Source organism: Acomys minous (genome assembly GCF_964271855.1).
Source record: "Acomys minous genome assembly, chromosome: 8".
In the NCBI taxonomy this organism is placed as follows: Eukaryota; Metazoa; Chordata; class Mammalia; order Rodentia; family Muridae; genus Acomys; species Acomys minous.
In genome coordinates, this window is record NC_140489.1 from 111,096,121 (window position 1) to 111,117,075 (window position 20,955).

General features: G+C 44.1%; 1 protein-coding gene across 2 annotated transcripts in view; it reads right to left on the reverse strand.

Annotated features, from left to right (window-relative positions):
• EIF2AK2 (eukaryotic translation initiation factor 2 alpha kinase 2) overlaps window positions 1–20,830 on the reverse strand; it is a 30,613-nt gene extending 9,783 nt beyond the window's left edge. For both annotated transcript variants that reach the window (XM_084792788.1, XM_084792787.1), the window contains exons 1-12: window positions 20,301–20,830; window positions 16,402–16,533; window positions 14,921–15,041; window positions 11,989–12,125; window positions 10,114–10,237; window positions 9,660–9,739; window positions 9,269–9,347; window positions 7,853–7,884; window positions 6,275–6,319; window positions 4,152–4,274; window positions 2,604–2,726; window positions 70–250 (exon numbers count right to left, since the gene is read on the reverse strand). In XM_084792788.1, coding sequence (XP_084648914.1) covers window positions 70–250; window positions 2,604–2,726; window positions 4,152–4,274; window positions 6,275–6,319; window positions 7,853–7,884; window positions 9,269–9,347; window positions 9,660–9,739; window positions 10,114–10,237; window positions 11,989–12,125; window positions 14,921–15,041; window positions 16,402–16,517 — 1,161 coding nt within the window. In that variant the 5' untranslated portion in view covers window positions 16,518–16,533; window positions 20,301–20,830. The remainder of the gene's footprint in view (window positions 1–69; window positions 251–2,603; window positions 2,727–4,151; window positions 4,275–6,274; window positions 6,320–7,852; window positions 7,885–9,268; window positions 9,348–9,659; window positions 9,740–10,113; window positions 10,238–11,988; window positions 12,126–14,920; window positions 15,042–16,401; window positions 16,534–20,300) is intronic.
• Window positions 20,831–20,955: the final 125 nt, after the last annotated feature.

Sequence of the window (20,955 nt, forward strand, 5' to 3'; positions counted from 1 at the left end):
CTAAAACTAAGGAAAATACATTCTAAAGTTATTAAACTGTATTTATCAGCTAACAAAGTCCCCACTTACCTTAAGATCTCTATGAATTAAACCTTTTGAGTGTATATAATCCACCCCTGTCACTATTTGTTCAAATAATTCCAAATCCAAAGCTTTGTCAGTTTTACTCGGCTTTCTGTTTTCCATCCATTGCTCCAGAGTTCCTTTATCATAGAATTCCATCTGAATAAAGAGGCACGGGGTCTTTGATCTGGACACAAAATTCACAGTACGTTAAAAGTAGCAATGAAAATAAATTCATTTTAAAAAAAATTCTACCATATCTTACAAAACCCAAAGCATGTGTCAGAATGGAAATCTGAATATAATAAATCTGAAATGAAACAAACCATTTTACACAAATTATAATTTCCTAAGTATCCAGAACTTCAACTGTTTATAAAGTATGAAGCCTATATATTCTTTAATGCTAGAGCTCTTTGATCACTTTTGATAATAGATATGAGGATATGAGTAGTGTTAACTGCAGAAATCCAGTTCTTTCATTACTATAAAAGTAATTTTGAAGCGTTTTATCATCATATGTAAGTCTTGCCTATTGGCTTTATAACTATTTCATAACTGTTCTTGCTATATGCTATTATATTTTAAGATGACCTTTTTACTTAGACAGAAAAGAATTGTTGGAGGTTGGTCTGGTGCTATGTATTTTAATGCTAATTACTGGCTCAAAAAATCTAGTTGCTGCCCTGAGCCTTGCTTCCCTGCTTGACTGAATAAAAGGCCTATATTGGGGCAAGGCAGAAGGAAGGGATAGATCCTTCCATGAGTGAAGGATCATGGGCTTTGAGCAGAGAGAATCTTGGGAAGAAGAAGGAGGCAGGACAGAGGGGAAGGAGGAAGAGAATTCCTACAGGATACGAAAAAAGTCCTGTGGGCCCAGGGGAGGCCCACGTGTAAGACATGGTTCAGATGAACAACCTAAGCAAGTACTTTGGGATTATGGATGGGAGGTAAATCAACAGAAATTATTAGACGCAGATGGCATGGGATGGAGGCCGGGAGATAAACAAAGACAGCTTAGGAGGTAATGCCTGCCTTGCCCCAGGTGGAAATAGGCGATTCTAAAGTACATCAGGTGTCTGTGTCTTTCTTGATTGTAAAAGTGGATTAGATAATACCGCTGTAATAATTATAAGCCTAACAATAAAAATTTATTAGGCCATACAATTAAACTAACTGCAACGATCATCAGTTGAATAAACATCTGTTTACATAGAGCACAGAACAGGGACCTAGAAATGAGAAAATGAGTTGGGTACATCATGGGCATTAGAGTCTCACACAAGAGGTAGGAAAACAAAAAACAAAACAAAAACCCAAAACAACAACAATAAAAACAAGCCTAAGATGACGGCCCCGCTCAATTGGTTGCTGTAGATAGAAGTTGGAGGATTGATCTTGTTAACCACAGTTTATACTTTCTTCTGAGCTAAGTTTGCTTCGATATTGAATTTATATTTTTCTAATCACACGTATGCTAGAAAACATGGCGATGTAGCCAATAAGTTGCTTAAAATTAATGAAGGCTTCAGTCTAGTGATGGTCAGTTACATCTAAAGTTCTCGACGGCACAAGACGGAGATGGGACACAAGATGACATCTCCAGTGGCATCAGGATTTCAGCGAGAAGACTGACCCCAAAAAATACGGATGGCATTCAAAGGCAAAAGCCAGGGGGTTTTCTTAAGAACCCCCGGTCCTACGGAAGGGGCTGAGCCAGAACAAAGCGCTAGTGATGTGATCAGGGCATGCCATGTCCCTGTCGCAGCAGCTCACCAGGTCACCACAGTGGTCTAGCTACATTCCAGAAACGCACTGCCCTTAGCCTCTGAGAAGGAAGACAGGAAAGTCTCAGCGGCGGAAGAGGGGACCTTCGGATTCCGCATCTACATGTTAAATCCGTCTTTACTCTTGTAAGCCATGACTCGCACTGGCTGTGTGGAAAACAATGGGGTCAGGAATGCAGAAGGCGAGATCTTTAAAACAGCTAAGGAAATTTTAAACCATTAAAAAAAAAAGAAAGAAAGAAAGAAAAGATTTTCAAAGTCGGTGTCTGTGTCTCTGAATGCAGGTGGTCACAGAAGCCAGAGGATGATAGCCTGGGATTGGAACCTACAGGTGGTTGTGAGCCACCTGACACAGCTGCTTGCCCTCAGCAAGAGCAATTCGTTGCTCTTAACTCTTCTATCCGTCTCTCCATCTCATTAAAAAAAATTTTTTTAAAGCAAATTCGAGCTAAGCATACTGGCATGTGCCTATGATCGTAGCACTTGGGAAGCTGAGGCAGGAAGTCCGCCCTGAGGCCAGTCTGGGCTCCGTAGTGAATCTAAAACAAAGAAATTAAAAACAAGTTTGGAAGATGGAGAGGAACAGGGAAAGAGCATTCACTGCCTCCTTGCCTGTAGAACAAGAGACCACAGAGCGTCTTTTGGATGGTGTTCTGATCCGTAAATGTGATGAGCAACAGCCTCCTCTAGTGGCCGGCCCCGTAAATGACAAGTGCCTTCCGCGCCATCGCAGCTCTGAGCATTTCTTCTTACCGACTTGAGTCACTGTCGGTGCTCTGCTCGGGATCGTAGTCCTCCCCCTTCCAGCAACCGTGGTATTGAACAATATTGACATGATCGAGGGCGGCCAGCGCTCTTACTTCACGCTCTGCTTTCCTAGTTAAAAAAGACCCGGAAAACAAACGTGTCGTCACACATCCCTGATAACAACGGCACACCTGAAGCAAATGGACACAACCACCCGGCCTTCTCTGCGCAGCAGTCACCATGGTTCCTGTGCCAAGTTTTAGCGTGAGAGCCAGAACTCAAAAGGGAAAACAGTGAATGCACGGAAAAACCACAGCTGTCCTCAGTCTCAACGTAAACGACGGTGGCTTAAATAATAGACGTCCAACATTTAAACATCATTTTTATCTTTCTTTTAAAAGATTTATTTATTTATTTATTTATTTATTTATTTATTTATTTATTTATTATGTATTCAGTGTTCTGCTTGCATGTACACCTGCTCACCAGAAGAGGGCACCAGATCTCATTATAGATGGTTGTGAGCCACCATATGGTTGCTGGGAATTGAACTCAGGACCTCTGGAAAAACAGATAGTGCTTTTAACCATTGAGCCATCTCTCCAGCCCCATTTGTATCTTCTTTTGAGTGTCTGTAACACACTTTTCAGTAACTAAATCATATTGATACTCTGTTTGGAAGATGTGTTAAAAATCTTTGGGTTTCACAAGTGAATCCCATTTGGGCAGCAAGAGTAAGTAGCCCAGGCAGCAAGCAGAGCCTAATTTAGAATTTTCAGTGTATGACAAAACTACATCAAGGGACTAGTTTATTTAAAAAAAACAAACAAACCTAAGACTTGGTACTGTGAAAGCTTTACAGGGGTTATGCTCAAGAGCTGAGACACTGTGATACTTTTTTGAAATTACCCTGAAAAATAAAACTTACTGATGTCTTCAGAATATGTGTTTCTTGTTTTACTGCTCTAAAAACTAGGTGCATCTTATGGTCAAGTGCGTCTTATGGTCCAAAAAACACGGCTTTTGCAATAAGACCCTCTTCTCACTGACAATACCTGAATTTCCCTTTAATCCACAATAATTTCCACAGTCACATTTTTTCTTATGTCTACCTCAAATCTCTTTTGTTTAGATTATCTGCGTTATCGCTATCTTTGTTTGGGTACAAATAAATGTTTTAGAAACTCTTGGGGGAAAAAAAAAAGAAATTACCCTGTGCTGACTGGTTTTATGTCAGCTCAACATGAGCAGGAGACATCAGAGAGGAGAGAGCCTCAAAACAGAGAAAATTGAAAAAAATCACCTTAAACTAAATAAGGCAACGGCTTCAGAGTTCAGTGCTGTTTCAAAATAATACATTCATATATTTAAACTGAAATAAATGTCTCCTGTAAGGTAGGGTCATTTTTAGAATAAGCCAAACTCCTGTAGGCAGAAGGAAGATTAAGGAGGGCCAGAAATAAATAAGTAAGTAATGAAGGGCAGATACGGAAAGAGGGACAGTGAAGGTTCAACACGCTGTTAAAAAAAAAAAAGAGCAAAACATTTACTCACTCTGTGTTGTATTTAACACGCTTAATAGCATACGTCTTTCCATCAAGTTTGTGTTTTGCTTTGAAAACTTGGCCAAATCCACCCGAGCCGATTTCTTTTATGTCTGCAAAATCCTCGTTAAACCTAATTAAAATTGATATGGCTGTTATTCTGAGGTTTAGTGTTTAATGTAAAGTGAAAATGATTCTTCCTTTCTTGCTTTTAATAACATCTGGTAGAACTCTTGAATCACACACACACACACACACACACACACACACACACCTTCCAACTGGGCAGTGGTGGCCCACACCTTCAATGCCAGCATTCGGGAGGCAGAGGCAGGCGGATCTCTGTGAGTTTGAGGCCAGCTTGGTGTACACTGAGAGTCCAGGGCTACACACAGAGAAACCCTGTCTCGAAAAACTAAAACTAAATAATAGTAATAACAGCCTTCCTCTTCCTCCTCTCTTTCCCTCCCTCTTTCAGTAGAGAACTCAGTATCACAGATCACCCCTTCCAGCCGTAAGTAACACATCAACTGAGTACAAAGAAGAAAAGAAATCGCCCTCCAAGTATTAAAGTTAGAAAGAATCACTCAGTTGTGTGCCACAAGTACTCAGGAGAAGCCCAAGCCTGCCTTCGGCTATGACAACCTGTTTCTCTCTTCCACTCCTTACTCCCCACACCCCATCATTAAGCCCGATTTCTTCCAACCTGTATCACCACCATGTGCCCACTCCTCTCGAACCCTTAAATGACCAGTAGAGTGCCAGGTAGCACGTCCCCCACTTCTTTCTCCAACCCTCCCCTACCACACTGTGTGTCCCTGTTCAGCACACTTGAAGCAAGTGCTTTCTCCACAGAAAGGTGACCAACTTTGGGCTTTTATTTCCGTTTCTAATCGTACTACTGTTCTTCTTTAACTTTGGCCATATTTTGTAATGACAGTGCATAGGCGTGTAACTCAGATACAAATGTATGTAATATGTGGGTGCTTGGGTGTGCACACGTGTGTGTCTGCGTGTCTATGTGGTGTGTAGGCCAGAGATTGATGACAGAGGTCTTCCTTAATCACTCTTCACCTTTTGTCTCGTTGTGTTGTGTTTTGTTTTGTTTTGAGACAGGGTTTCTCTCTGTAACCCTGGCTGGCCTTGAACTCAGAGATCCGCCTGCCTCTGCCCCTTGAGTGCTGGGATTGAAGGGGTGGGCCATCGAGCCCAGCTTGCACTTTCTTTTTTTGAGACAGGGTCTCTCGCTGAACTTGGACTGGTCACGCTGGCTCTACTGGGTCTACTTGTCTCCATCAGTGTTGGAGTTATAGGTAAATGTACTGCCACGCCTGTCTTTTTATACAGGACTTTGCATTCAAACTTAGGCGCTCGTGTTTGCACAGCTGAGCCGTCTCCTCAGCCCCTCACTGCAGATACACTTAAAATGTATTTCTTTAATGCCAGTCACCACCTCAGAACTTTTTGGGAGGAAGAATTCTACTCTATTTGCTCTTACCTAACACCCAGAGCAGATGGGGATGCATCAAATGCTCAATAAGTATTCATTGGTTCTTTTTTAAACGTGTCTTCAAGCTGGGCGTGGTGGCGCATGCCTTTAATCCCAACACTTGGGAGGCAGAGTCAGGTGGATCTATGTGAGTTCGAGGCCAGCCTGGTCTACAAGAGTCCTGCTGATTCAAACAGGCTTCCTTCATCTTGGGTATTCCATTTTCAACTGAAGCATCATCTATTGAAGGTGAGCCCCCTCTCCCCCCCTCACTTTCCTTTTTTTTCCTGGTCAAATCTTGTGTGAAGCTGGAAAACAGGTCCAAGTGGATTTGTTTTAATCCCCACAGGAGTCTCTCTCTCCTTCCTCCACCCCTTTCAGTTCTCTTCACTATTCTTTCCTTTCTAAGACACTGACGTAAAGTACTATTTTTTTTCAGTTTTGACAGCATCCACAGATATCAGAAATGCTGATGGCACCACAGAGATCTGCACTGGCCATGTTCCACTTGGATTCTCCGAGAGACCATAACCCTCCGTGGGCCTGACTATGCCACAGCTGTCAATCACTTGGGTGGAAATACAATTGATAAGTCAACCTTAAGCAAGTTTGTTTCATAAGCATGCTAGACAAACGCCACTTACCTGGAGTCCATGCTATATTTATTTTTTATCACATCATTAGGTTTTCTAAAATGGAGACAAAAACGCAAATCTCAGACAAAACTGTAGCCTGTATAACTTCAGAGCATGCGTTACACCACGCACTGGGCAGTTCATATTTTGCACCAGCTCTCAGAAAGACAGGAAAGGAGTGTTCAGCTTCTTCAAAAAATCACTTCCTTCTGATTCTCCTATGTTCCTCGCATTTTCACCTGAACACGCTCATCCCTGGCCTGCCGGCTCCCTTTTCTTCAGCATCAGAACGCCTGTCAGATGGAGGTCTCCTGGGTCCCTCCCTCTGGCCCTTGCTCCTTGCTGCTGCTGAGCCAACTGTGGTGGGATATTCAAACATGACCTAGAACCGCACAGAACAGTGCTGCCACCCACCCTCTTGGTGCCACTGAGCAGCGTCAGCGCGGGGGGGGGGGGGGGCCGGGGGGGGTGCTGCTTCTCCCCCTCACTCAGCTGCTCTCTTCCTCAGTCACGTCTCCCCTTCCTTCCCAGTCTCTCACAAACTCTCCTCATCCCTGGTCATTGCGGAAGGCAGCAGATCACGTGGCAGGTTCCCCTTCCTGCAGCCATGCACCTCGGGAGTTGAAGTTTGTTCAGTTTACTGTTCAGAAAACATTGGTGCCGTATTAAGGCTCCTGCTGCCATCTCACCTTCATTTCTGACTATATGTCTTTACTCTCCAGGGAAAGAAACCAATTCCTTACAATTTATGTAAAATTTGTTGGTTAAAAAACAAGTTATTACATTATCTTTACTCCATCCATCTATCAAAAAACAAAACAAAACAACAACAACAAAAAAAACCACTTCCCTTAAAAACACTTCCAATTCCAGATCTTCAACAGTGTTATCTAAAATAACACTCTAAACTTCTGTCTCTAGCTGCATCAAAATAGGACTTTGTATCTACAGGATATTGTGTGAGGAGCGTGTGTGTGTGTGTGTGTGTGTGTGTGTGTGTGTGTGTGTGGTGAGTGTAAGCATGTGAGCATGTGTGTGAATATGTGTATGTGAGCATGTGTGTATATGAGCATGTGTGTGTGCACATGTGTGCACATATGTGTGAGCCTGTGTGCATGTGTGAGCATGTGTGTAAATATGAGTGTGAGCATGTGTGTGAGCATCTGTGTATTTGTGTGTGTATGTATGCGCGTGTGTGTAAGTATGGTCATGTGTGTGATCATGTGTGTAATTGTGTGTGATCGTGTGTGCGTGTATATGTGAGCATGGGTGTGAGCATGGGTGTGTGTGAGTGTATGTGAGCAAGTATGTGTGTGTGAGTGTGTATGTGTGTGAATGTATATGAGCATGAACATGTGTGTGAGAGTGAGTGTGTGAGTGTGAACGTGTGTGTGAGCATGTGTGTGTGTGTGTGTTTCTCTTGAGCTAAGTTGGTTTATAGGTTTCAAGCTTTTCACAGCTTCTGAAATATCGCTCAAATTTGTATAATAAATACTCTGTCAGTAGCACAGATAGCAGCGAAGCGGATAGACAGAGTCTGAAAGAGAACCCGAGTCCAAAATATGTTCAGCGCACAATGATACTCACACTCTCAATTTCTTATTTTCTCTGAGACCATTCTGCAACGAAAGGAAAAGGGAAGGCGGTTCAGGTGAGGAGAGCAATGGCCTTAGTTTGGGAGCTGGCTCTGTGACCAGGCTCCTTAATCTTTAAGGTCACCAGCTCCATACAGGTGCCAGCTTCCCTGCATCTTCTACCAACGAACCAGCTGTGAGACAGTGTCAACGGCTGGTTTTGTTTGTTTGTGTTTTGTTTTTTGTTTGTTTGTTTTTTGAGACAGGGTTTCTCTGTGTTAGCTTTGGCTGTCCTGGACTTGCTTTGTAGACCAGACCGGCCTTGAACTCACAGAAATCCACCTGCCTCCCGAGTGCTGGGATTAAAGGAGTGCGCCACCATGCCCGGCCAAACTGCTGTTCTGATTTGCACTTTCCTCATCCCTAGAGGAAAAAAACATCTTTTCTCATTTGCTGTCCACTTAGGTGTTGCAAATGCCTTCAGACAGCATCTATTCTACTGAGCCAATTGCCTTTTTCTTACAGATTTGCAGTTCTCCTTGCCAGGTGTAGTGGCACACGCCTTTAATCCCAGCACTTGGGAGGCAGAGGCAAGCAGATTGCTGTGAGTTCAAGGCCAGCCTGGTCTACCAAGCAAGTCCAGGACAGCTAGGGCTATTACACAGAGAAACTCTGTCTCAAAAAACCATGAAAACAAACAAAACCCAAAACAGATTCGTAGTTCTCAATAAACCGATTGATTTTTTATAATAAATTACCTGATTTTTAAGTTTAGTTCTGATTTTTTAAGTAGAAGTGGAACTACACCAAATATTACTCAGTTGGGGGGGACAAAAAAAAAATAGAAATGTTAAAAAAGAGCAAGAGTAAGGCCTGGGAGATAGTTCAGGGGCAGAGGTCCCCTAGAATACCTGAATCTTGAATTTGCTCCCCAAAATAGGAAGAGAAGGAGGAATGGAGGGGGGGAGGGAGGGAGGGGGAGGGAGGGAAAGAAAGGAAGGGGACAGACTACCGAAGTGGGTGGGGAAGCTGGAGATGGTGGCGCATGCCTTTAATCGCAGCACTCAGGAGGCAGAGGCAGGCGGATCTCTGTGAGTTCGAGGCCAGCCTGGTCTACAGAGCAAGTCTAGGACAGCCAGGGCTACACAGAGAAACCCTGTCTCAAACAAACAAACAAACAAACAAACAAAAACAAAGTGGGCGGGGAATAGGATGGGAGAGAGTGAGGATGGGAAAGAATTTTCCACTCGAAGAATGGAAGTTAATATGAATGAAGGTTAATAAAGAAGACAGAAAAGATCAATAGCTGTCAGTACCGTAATTTAGTAAGAACATGTGCAATTAAAATGTAAAACTTACGCAATAATGAAGGCTATTTTTTAAGCAAGAGAAAAAAATAAAATCGGAAGCTTAAAGACTAGTACCATACCATAACAGGAGAATGGCGAGGGAGGCTGGTTTCTAAGGCACTCTCTGAGGAGCCACTTTCACGGGCTGAGTGAGAAGCACTAGAGGAAAAAAAAAAAAGTAACTTTCAGGAAGTCAGTCCAGTTTTTTATTTATGTGAATATGCCTGTGTCTGTGTGAACAGATGCCAGGTATGTGTGGGTGACCCAGGAGGCCAGAAGAGGCTGCTGGATCCCATGGTGCTGGAGTTACAAGTGGTTGTGACCTACCTTGGTGTGAGTTCTGGGACCTAAATTTGGGGTGGGGGGGGGGCAGTAGAGGGAAGTGATCAAGTGATCGGGACTGGACCCACAGCCTCAAGCATGCCACACCCCCCCCCCAGGCCCACTCATCAAGTTGCTACCCAAACTCACGAGTCGCTTGATAAAGATAAGCTGTGGGGAAAGCCGCTGGATTCAAATGTGATAAAATCAGAGGATGCTCTGTCACTTTTCTGGAAGAAGAGACAGCCTTTAGCAGGTTCACAGGTAGCAGATTTACTTCTCTAAGGTGGTACATAACTGGGTACACACTACTGAACACACTCTCCCTGTAGCCACCACATCCACAGTCACAAACAACCACAAAATTAACATGTATTTCATAGCTGTTTGAGCTAAGTTTAAAAATAGTGCTGAGTTGCCATAGAACTTTTATGCTCCGCGGCCCTTGTAGCCCCATGGTTCATGGGTCTTTGGTGCTACAGACGATGGAGGAATCATTCATTGTGCAATTAGCAAATGCCTGCATTATACAAACAAATTAACCCAAAGTCACTTTCAAAGGGAATCATAAATGCACAAATTAAATCTAATTGGGAACGCATACCACCGAGCTTCTCGCTGACAGCTTCTGATACGCCTCTTTAGCAGCCAACTGTTTCGCCTCCTGTTTGGTAGCAGCTGAACCAGTACCATATGTTGTCTGCCCAATTTTGCATTTACAAATAAATCTAGGAAAAAAATGAGAGTATTCATTCACATATCAAAAAATATTGTCAATCTAATGTACAGTCTGGAAAAAATAAAAGGACCCTGTATACAAATAAAGGCCTTAAGATCAGACTAATATTTTTTTTTACCCAGATTTATATTTCCTACCTCACCAAATTTAACCCTCACAAAAATGACCACCAATCACTCTGAATAACCAGGAGCAGCTGATATCCTAGTTTACATTTCCCAGGTAATGTGTAAGGTTGTTTGTTTCATTGAAAGATCTGACAGCAAAACACCGAGTAATAATTTAAAAAAAAACAAACACAAAATCTTTTCAATCCCAAGTAAAAAGACCTAGAGGGAAAGGGAGAGATCCAGTGAATTCTCCAGAGCTGCTCAAACAGGAAAGAACCAGTTGGTAGACTGAGGCTCACAGCGGATAAGCCTTGAGGGTATGGCACTATGGTGTTAGTGGAGGGCAGCTCGCTGACCGTGTTCTCAATGCCTCCAGGCTCTAAGACTTGTGCACACTGTTGGGGGTTGGTCTGGTGCTATGTATACAAATGCTAAATTCTGGGCCCCGAGATCTGATTGCAGTCTAAACGAGTAGACTGTAATCTTTCTCACATCACCATCTTCCGTGTGTAAACTTTGCTCCCCAGTGATCTATGCTTGATGAATAAGGAGGGGTGCACAGCCTGTGAGTGGGCAGAAAAGAAATAGGCAGAGCTTAAGCTCCTGGGCTTGGGGGGTCTCAGGTAGGGACCATGAGACTGGGGAGAGACAGAGGACACGATCTGATGGAGCAGATCCAGCCCAGACAGAACAAACATTGGCAAGTCATTTGGGAGATGCAGCTGGGTGGTATCCAGACCAGATTAGGAAATTTGCTTAAATGGTACCTGTCCAGTTATTGAGCTTTAAGGCTGTTTAAATAAATCAATAGGTCTCTGTCTCAATTATTGGGGGGGATATCCAGGTCATAGAAAAGCCCTCTAGGATTTAATAAATACAACACCTCACAGCCACTGTCCTTGCAGTGGACTAAGACCTCGCCTGCTGGTCCATGGCATTGGCTAACTAGTCACACGTGAAGAGCAGACGCTCAGACAAGCAGCTCTCTAACTGAAAATGGTAGAATCATCCCATACAGGGGCAGAGTAGTCTTTACACACCTGCAGCTGCCATGGCCTCAGGGAAGGGAAGAACTCTGCATCCCTCACACGTGAGCATCCTTCACCCTTTTAAACATTCAGAGGCAACTCAAAGATCAGCAGTCCCCCTTTTTTATTGCCGGGGCCAGCAGATGACTGAAACCATAAGTTGTGCCAAACCCCAGAAATACACATCATCTTTCTTGAACATTCCTATGATAAAGTTTAACTCATAAACAAGGCATAGAAAAGGATTAACAACAGCCAATAACACAATAGAACCGTGAGTGTAATGTGCTCTACGCCTAGGTTTGCGGAAGTGACCTTTCTCTCAGAACAGCTTTCTATGCTGTGGCTGGTTGACCAAAAGTAACTGAGATTTCAGAAAGCAAACCCATGGGGGGAAAAATCAGCCAAATTTGACTCCAATGAACCCTCGCAGCCTCAGGAATTGGGTGTTTTAATTAAATGGATGTTTATAAATCATTAAAAAAATGTTCCGCAATGAATGTGTAAGAGAGGGGAGATACTTCTGGAAAAGTACATATGAAGCGCCTCAGTTTTATCGCTCACACACAGTGAAGCAGTAGAGAAGCCAAGGCATGTCTCACCTTTGGGGTGACTGAGTGTCAGGGTCACACTGTTCATAATTGACAGACAGCTTTTCCTTCTGAGCGAAGCTATTGACAAGGCCTATGTAATTCCCAGTGAATGAACCTTCTTCGGAAACATCCATACGACTATCCTCCTACAAAGAAAGAAGTGCCTGATACAAATCACGGACTATCATATGAAATTACTAAATAAGTTACATGGAAGACAACTTACATGTTATGGATTTCCCAAGTATAGTTTCCTGTTAAAAGTGAACTATATGGAGCCGGGCGCAGTGGCGCACGCCTTTAATCCCAGCACTCGGGAGGCAGAGGCAGGCGGATCTCTGTGAGTTCAAGGCCAGCCTGGTCTACAAAGTGAGTCTAGGACAGGCAGGGCTACACAGAGAAACCCTGTTTTGAAAACAAAAACAAAACAAAACAAAACAAACACAAAAACAAAACAAAAAATGAACTACGTGTCCGTTAGTTTTAAAAAAATCTGCAAAAATAATTTTTAATTTAAAAATCTTAAATGGCACATTAAAATTACATATATTTATGGTACATAATGTGATGTTTTGAAATATGTATATGCTACACAATGGCTGAATTCAGATAATTGCCAAATATATCACCTTTCATTCCTTTTTGAAATTTCTTTATATTTTGGTATGGCAAGGGATATAAAAATATACCCCCTTAGCAATTTATAAGTATACAATTTGGTAAGCCACTCCTTTTATAGCATCATTAAGAAAAGCCCGGTGCACATCTGTTATACCAGCCCTTGGGACTCAGAGGCAAAATGATCATGGCCAGCTTAAGCCACACAGAGAACCTGAGGCCAGCCAGAGCTATACAGAGAGTCTGGGGCCTCCTGAGCTACAGAACCCGGAGCCAGCCTGAACTACACAGAGAAGCTAAGGCCAGCCTGAACAACACAGAAAACTTAAGGTCAGCCTGCCTTACAGAAACAACAAACCTGCACCATTTCCTTGTTTTATTTATTTATTTATTGATTTTTTTTTTTGAGACAGGTTTTTTCTGTGTAGCCTTGGCTGCGCTAGACTCACTTTATACACCAGGCTGGCCTCGAACTCACAGTGATATGCTGCCTCTGCCTCCTAAGTGCTGGGTTTAAAGGAGTGCGCCACCACGCCCGGCTCCTTGTTTTACTTTTAGAAGTTTTATTTTATTAATTTTATTTATTTTAACATGTGTGTGTGTGTGTGTGTGTGTGTGTGTGTGTGTGTGACACAAGCATGGAGGTCCCTGAAGAGGCCAGAAAAGCAGGTGATCCCCTGGGGCTGGAGTTAGAGGTGGTTGGTTGTGAGCCACCCAACACGCTGAGAACGAAACTCTGATCCTCCATGACAGCAATACACACCCCAGACACCCGAACCCTGTCTACTCACACATCCCCCTTCTTTTTCCATGAGAAAAGTATTATAGCACTCTTCTAGCACGATGCACCCTTTCAAAAACTGAAAATGGGGTAAAAGATGGAAGGGAAGCTCTGTTGCCTCTCAGTGTAAGGGGACGATGCAGGCAGAAGCAGCACCATTATTAGCTGCACCGTCATTGTTTCCCATGGATCGGGGTTGGTCCAAAGCGTCTCCTTCATTAGCCTTACCAAAGAGCTAGGTTTGAATTCATTGGTCTTCTTTTGTGTGTTCCTTTACACAATTTTCCAGCGTTGTTGTTATTGTCTTTCTTCATCTTTGAAAGAGGAAAGCTACCCTCTTTCTTGTAACCCTTTGACTAATTGTTTAACTTAGTAGTAAGAAAATTGGTGGGTTTGCTTCGTTGCTTTTGAATTGATTTTAAGAAGGGCATTTTCAATAAAGACCATCCGGGAGTACGCTGGAAGGCCAGACTTGCCTGTGTCTGAGGATGCTTTTCCCATGGCACACACAAATCACTTCGTGTCTCATTTTGCTACCCCTGCTCCAGCCTCCTGGCTTTGACACTGTAGTAGCTAACATAAACTTTTTTTTATCATCTGCCTCCATGTTTTTAAAGTTCCTCCTCCTCCCCTCGGGTCAGTGCTTTCCCAAGGTATTTATGAAGTTAATTGTATCTAATGTCATGTCTTTCATAAAAAATTTTCTGCTCAAATACTTTCAGATAGCTTTGGGTTTCTTAAAGATTTGTTTGTTTGTTTGTTTATTATGTATACAGTGCTCTGCCTGCATGTACATCTTCAGGCCAGAAGAGGGCATCAGATCTCATTATATATGGTTGTGAGCCACCATGTGGTTGCTGGGAAATGAACTCAGGACCTCTGGAAGAGCAGTCACTGCTCTTAACTTCTGAGCCATCTCTCCAGTGTCAGCTTTGTTTGTTTGATGTGAGAGAATCATATCCAGGGTCTTGCGCTTGCTAAGTATACATTCTCCCACAGAACCGGACACCTTCCGCACCTCCCCAGGGACCAAATAAACCTGTTTTGCTGTTATTGCTGTTGTTGTTTTATGTGCTGGTTACCCTGTTTGCATCTTCGGGGACACCAGTGTCATTCTCTGAAATCTCCCTCAAGGCCAACTGTTGTCCTGCCAGCACTTGCACGGCTTTCTCGGTTTTGTTTTCTGAGGTAGAAAGGACCCCTCGGAGCCCTTGTCAGCCCCTGTCAGCCCCTGTCCCACTGAACAGTCTCATCTTTCCACATGTACTCTGATTCAGAACATGGAAGTGCCACTGGCACTCACTAAGAAACACACAGCTTTGTCAGCAAATTCCCTGGTGTATTTCTTACTCAGGAGAAACAGAGATAGGAAAAAAAAAAAAAAAGGAAGTAAAACTTTGAATGACTGGTCTTACACTGACATGCATATTTTCTCCCTGAGAGAAATTATACATACATACATACATACATACATACATACATACATACATACATACATATTTACAGATTCCCTTTAACTAGGGTAAAAAGCCAGTTACTCACCTTGTTTTCATTTCGAAGTATATCGACAGCTAATTTGGCAGCAGCATTTTTTGCTTCCTGCTTTGATTTCCCTTCAGCTTCTGGAAATTCTTTCTCGTCTATTATAACTTGAAATGTAAACCTGGTTAAAAAAAGACAGTATTCACACCACACCACGCAGCTTGTAACTTACCTAAGGACATGTGCTCCTGTTGTCACTGCAACACAAACACCTTTCAGGATTTGAACCTATGCTCAGTGTGGACTTTTTTTTTTAAAGACTTATTTATTATTTATACAGTACTCATACCAGAAGAGGGGCCCAGGTTACATTATAGATGGTTATGGCTCAGTGTGGACTTTAAACACCTACCCAACAACAATGTCTTCTTGAAGCAGGAAGAAATTTGTGCTCTTTTTTTTTTCTTCCTTTTTTCTTTTCTTTCTTCTTCTTGTTTTTTCTTTATTTAGATACAGTGTCTGATTATATAATACAGGCTGGCCTCAAACTCACAACAATTCTCCTGCCTCAGCTGCCTAAGTGCTAGTATTATAAGCATGAGCTACCAGGCTTAATTTTTTTTCTATTTATTTATTTGGTGTGAGGGTTGGGTGCAATGCGTGTGTGTGTGTGTGTGTGTGTGTGTGTGTGTGTGTGTGTGTGTATTGTCTGTGTGCTCATGACAGGACATGTTTGTTGGAAGTCAGAGGACAACTTTTGGAAATCTATTTTCTCCACCACGTGGCTTCCAGAGAAAAGCTCAGGCCATCGGGCTTGGTGGCGAGTGTCCTGACTCACTGAGCCACTGCTCCAGCCTCCAGTTTTCTTCTTGAGTCTCCTGAGGTTACCAGGCTCTGTCACTGGCTCTGCCAGTCCTGTGACTCGCACAGGACTCTGGCAGCTTCACTATGGTGCTGAAGACCTTCAAACTACACCAGGGTTGTGTCCTCTACTTTACACTTACAGGGACAGGCCTCCTATTGTTTGTTTGTTTGTTTGTTTGTTTGTTTGTTTGTACCTTTTCAGTACCTAGACTTGAACTCAGGCCTTGTGTATTCTAAGCGTGTGCTCTACTCCTGAGCTACGCCTTCATCTCCTAGCTCGCACTTTCCTTCCATCCTTTTGTGTGTGTGTGTGTGTGTGTGTGTTTGTGTGTATGTGTTCAGTAGATTCTATGTTTTGTGTGCATGTGTTGGGGGAGTGAACCGCCTGTGTGCACCCAGAGGTCAGAGAAGGACTCCAGGTGTCATCCCCTTGGCCTCATTCCCTTGAGACAGGGTCTCTCACTGAACTCAGAGCTAGGCTGGTCACCAGAAAGCCCCAGCGATCTTCCTGTCTCTGCCATACACGGTGCTGAATGTACAGGCCTGTATTTGGGCGCACTCTGCTTTTTATGTGGGTGCTGAGGAGTCAAACTCAGTCCTTCGTGCTTACAGTAAGAGCTCTTACCCACTGAGCCAGCTCCCCGGCCCTAGTCATACCTCTTCTGATGGCAACTTACCTCCTGTCATGTGGAGGTCCTGTAGTATGAAGCTCTTTATACGTAATTGTTACTTGATGTTTCTGGCGGTATTTATTAAGTTTGTCTATGTAGAAACCTGGTGTGTCGCTGGCCATTTTTTCTTCCAGTAGCCTGCAATTGGAGAGGCGTCACATGACACTAACAGACCACATCTAATCCAATTTTCCCAACCCACCATAGGAGAACACAGGAGACAGGCGCTCTTCTCTACCTGACTCAGCTCAACCCCACACACATGTAGAGGAAACTTCATGTCAAAATTTGTCTTTCTCTCCTCCTAAACCATCTACTTTCAAAACTCCTGGCCAAGGAAAGACAGCCCTGCCCCTGTGTTCTACTCCTGGCTTCCAAGGAGTGACATGCTCCAGTCTGTCCACCTGCCTGAGAAAGCATAAAGAGTGCAGAGCAGAATTACAGCTTTTACATGAAAAACAAAACAATATATACATATATTGCTATATATTACACATACACACATGTGCACACACATGACTATACACACATATAGCACACATGTACACACAACTATATCTACAACATGACCATGTACACACACACACACACACATACACACACACACACACACACACACACACACACACTCCTCTGTTTAGAAAATAGACAAAGGAAGCCAACAAAAAAGTGAAATGGTACTCAGGAGAAAAAAAGCAAAATGTATCTTGGTATAGATACATTTAACCTGATGTAAACTTACAACGTATACATATTATCAAACTATGACTTAATGCCCAATAAATCTGGAAATTTCTATGTACTTCTTTAAAAACTAATTAGAGGGGCTGGAGAGATGGCTCAGCAGTTAAGAGTACTGTCTGTTCTTCCAAAGGTCCTGAGTTCAATTCCCAGTAACCACAAGGTGGCTCACAATCATCTATAATGAGACCTGGTGCCCTCTTTGGCATGCAGGTGTACATGGAAATAGAGCACTCATATACATAAAATAAGTAAATACGTGTTTAGAAATGAATTTGGAAATTTAAAACATTAGGCTTAGTGGGCTAGAAATAGCTTGTTTGGTAGAGGGCTTGTTTGTCTAGCATTCACAAAGCCCCACGTTGGATCACCAACACCACATAGGATGTAATTTTCCTTTTTAAATTTTAAACAAGATTCTTCACACTGTGAGCTTTTAAAGCATTGATTCTCAACCTGCGGGTCGCGGCCCCTTTTGCAGAGGGCACTTATCAGACATGCTGCATATCAGACATTCACATTGCTGTTCATAACAGCAGCAAAATTACAGTTATGAAGTAGCAACAAAAATGTTATGGTTGGGGGGTCACCACAACATGAGGGTGTGAAAAGGGTCGCAGCATTAGGAAGGTTGAGAACTGTTTTAACGCATCATTTTTCTCCCAGAGCCTCTACAAGCCACCAAGACTGCTCTCGTGGGGCTCCCAGTGGCTTACTCATCATAATCCAAGGGTTCAAATCCAGTCACTTGTTCTCTCTTCTCCCCTTCTCAGCTCTGGATTTTCCTCCGCTCTCAAGAGCTGTGCCTTCTCTGACTTCTTTCCTGGTTCCTCTACATCTTCTTTTCATCTAAATATCGTCCCAGGGCCTGGTCCTCATGCCCTCTATTCTTTACTTACCTCCCTCCTCCTGTGATCACCTCCAGGCTTTACAATTACCTACACAGTCATGCTTTTCACCAGGTTGGCAAGATGGGTTAGCAGGTAAAGGAGCTTGCGGCCAAGACTGACCATCTGAGCTCAGTCCCGGGGACCCACATGGTAGAAGGAGAACCGACTTCCACAAGGTGGCCTGTGGCCTGGACAGGCTCACTGAAGCGCACACACACACACACACACTCACACACACACACACACACACACACACTCACACACACACACACACACTCACACACACACACACACTCACACAAACAATAATTTTTAAAAACCTAAATAAGCAAATGTTCGCTGGAGAGATGGCCCAGCGGTTAAGAACACTGCTGCTCTTGGATTCCAGAGAACCCAGGCTGGGCTCTCAGCAAGCTTGGCTGGCAGCTCACAAACTCCTTGTTTTCTAGTTTCAAGGGATCTGACACCTTCTCTGGCCCCCAAGGGAACCTGCATTCACATGCATATACCCACGCACCCACAGATGCATAGGTAATCAAAAATAAAGAGCAAACAAATTCTCTAAAAAAATAAATGCAACCGTTTTGACTGAAAAAAGAAAGGAAGGCACCAGCATCATAATAGAGGTTTGATATAAATGAATGAATGAATGAATGAATGAATGAATGCGTCTGTCAGGGAATGAAAACTAAAATACCTCTGCCTCTGCCTCCCAAGTGTTGGGATTAAAGGTGTGCGCCACCACCGCCCGGCCCTCCTGGGCAATCTTTATTCACCTATCAGGAAGGGCCTGGCCTTCTTTGATTCTGCAAGGGCAGCAAGCATCTCTCCACCTCACAACCCTCATCACAGTCAACCGTGTGGTGGCTTGCACCGACCTATAATGTGATCTGATGCCCTCTTCTGGCGAGCCGGTGTACATGCAAGGTAGAGCTCTCTGTTGACTGGTCTATAAGCTAAGCAGGAAGCTCACAAGGAAGCAGTTCCCCGCCTCCCAACCCCAACCCCCACCCCTCAGTCAGTCACCCAAAGAGCAGTGTACCACAGGCGCCTACAAATGGCACCTGCCTGTCCTGACTGAAGTCACTGGTCACACTCCTTCCTGCAGACTGGAGGCGCCCAGAAGGCTGAAGCCCTTCCAATAGCTGCTTCCCATACAACGTGCATTCAACTAGTATGTGATAAACAAACGAGCAAGCTGTAAACAGTGTCCTGCCCGCTTCAGGTTCTCAGGGCAAGCTGAAGAACAGAGCTCAGTTTGCACAAGATTCAAAGGTCGTGGGCACTAGCCTAGAAAGAGTCTTTAGATTCTTAGATGCAAGGCATTTTTAGTATTTAAGGTACAACGGGGAGTCTCGTTTGCCTGGAATTCAAGGGTTATTTGTGCACTGCCATCCATCCATTTAACATACATGTAGTGAGGACCTGTCAGGTACTAGGTGCTAGGGTTATACAAGCTAATAAAATCTGCTCTTGGGGCCCAGAGAGATGGTTCAGAGGTTAAGGGCACTGACTGTTTTTCCGAAGGTCCTGAGTTCAAGTCCCAGCAACCAGAGGGATATGGTGTCCTCATCTGGGATGCAGGCAGGCACATGCAGACAAAATACTGTATAAGTAATAAATGAATAAATCTTTTTTTTAAAAAAACTGCTCTTGGGATCTTACTGGTAGAGGGATACAGACAAATCATGGTACTAAGTACTAGTTGGAAAATGGAGAACAGTAGGGGGTGGAGGTGGGGCAGTGCGGGCAGAGAGGAGTTTCTCGCTCACAGAAGGCTGCTCATAGAGCTGGCTCTGCAAGAAAGATTGGATATACAGAGAGATCTGCCCATTCAACTACTTGGAGGAAGGGCTTTCCAGGAAGTAGAAACAGACAGCTCAAAGGCCCAGGAATTGCAGGATACTTGGCTCTGGCCCAAAAGCACCAAGGAAGTCTGAACAGAGTGGGCACTGGGGACTTTGCCTGACCATAGGGGCTGGTGCGAAGGCGGCCGAAACAGGAGACCAAGCCTCGGGTTCAGACTGGAGGGGACTCAAGTGCATGGAAGGTGGAGGATGGAGCGGGATCCAGCTGTCACAGAGGCCCGCCAATTGGAATACCATCTCAACTGTGCAGCCTAAAGTCTTACCCCCGAATTTAGTCAATCTCTAGGTCATTCATAATCCCAGATTTCCCTCCAGAGTTTAAAGTCATGAGGCTTGTCACTTTCCTTCTGGGTCCCCTGTCCCGCAACTGCTTTCCAGGAGTGAGAAAATAGCCCTCAGGTCTTACCGGTGTTTCCCTGAGCCAGACAGTGGCCCGCGCGCCCTGCCTTCAGATTCGAACTATGCTTCAGGCGCTGGCTCTGAAATTTCGTCCCTCGCCGCTCTCTGTCGCTTCTCGGGCCAGGCTGGGCCCTTTTCACTGTTTCGTTTTCCCGGCGGACTCCGCCTTCCCGCAATGCCCCTCCCGCACCGGCTCGCACCCGCGAGAAGTCGCGCAGGCTTGGCGCCTCTGTCCCAGGCCAGCGTCCCGCACTCCCGCGCGGCTACGGTGGCCGCCTGCTTCCCCAGGCTTCTGGACATTTCTTGGATCCTATGCTGGAAAAGCTCAGCTGGAAGAGGAAGGAGAAACCCAAGTCTCCTGCTCGTAGTGCGGAATAGGATCTGGGATCAAATGCTCACATCTACTTTTCAAAACAAACCTTTACGATGCAGTTTGGGCACATGGAAGCTACCGATTTCCAACGTACAGCGGAGATACTGAGGAGTTCACAGAGGGTCCTGCCAGTCTGTATCGTGACAGAGTCAAGACAGCACAAGCCCAGGCTTGTAAATATTAGTCTCCTCCCCATTTCACACTGCAGCACGGAGGAGGGCGTGGCCATCTTGACAAAATTGTCCAGGGAAGTAGAAGTGGTCTCTCTTCAACCTATTCCCGTTTATCT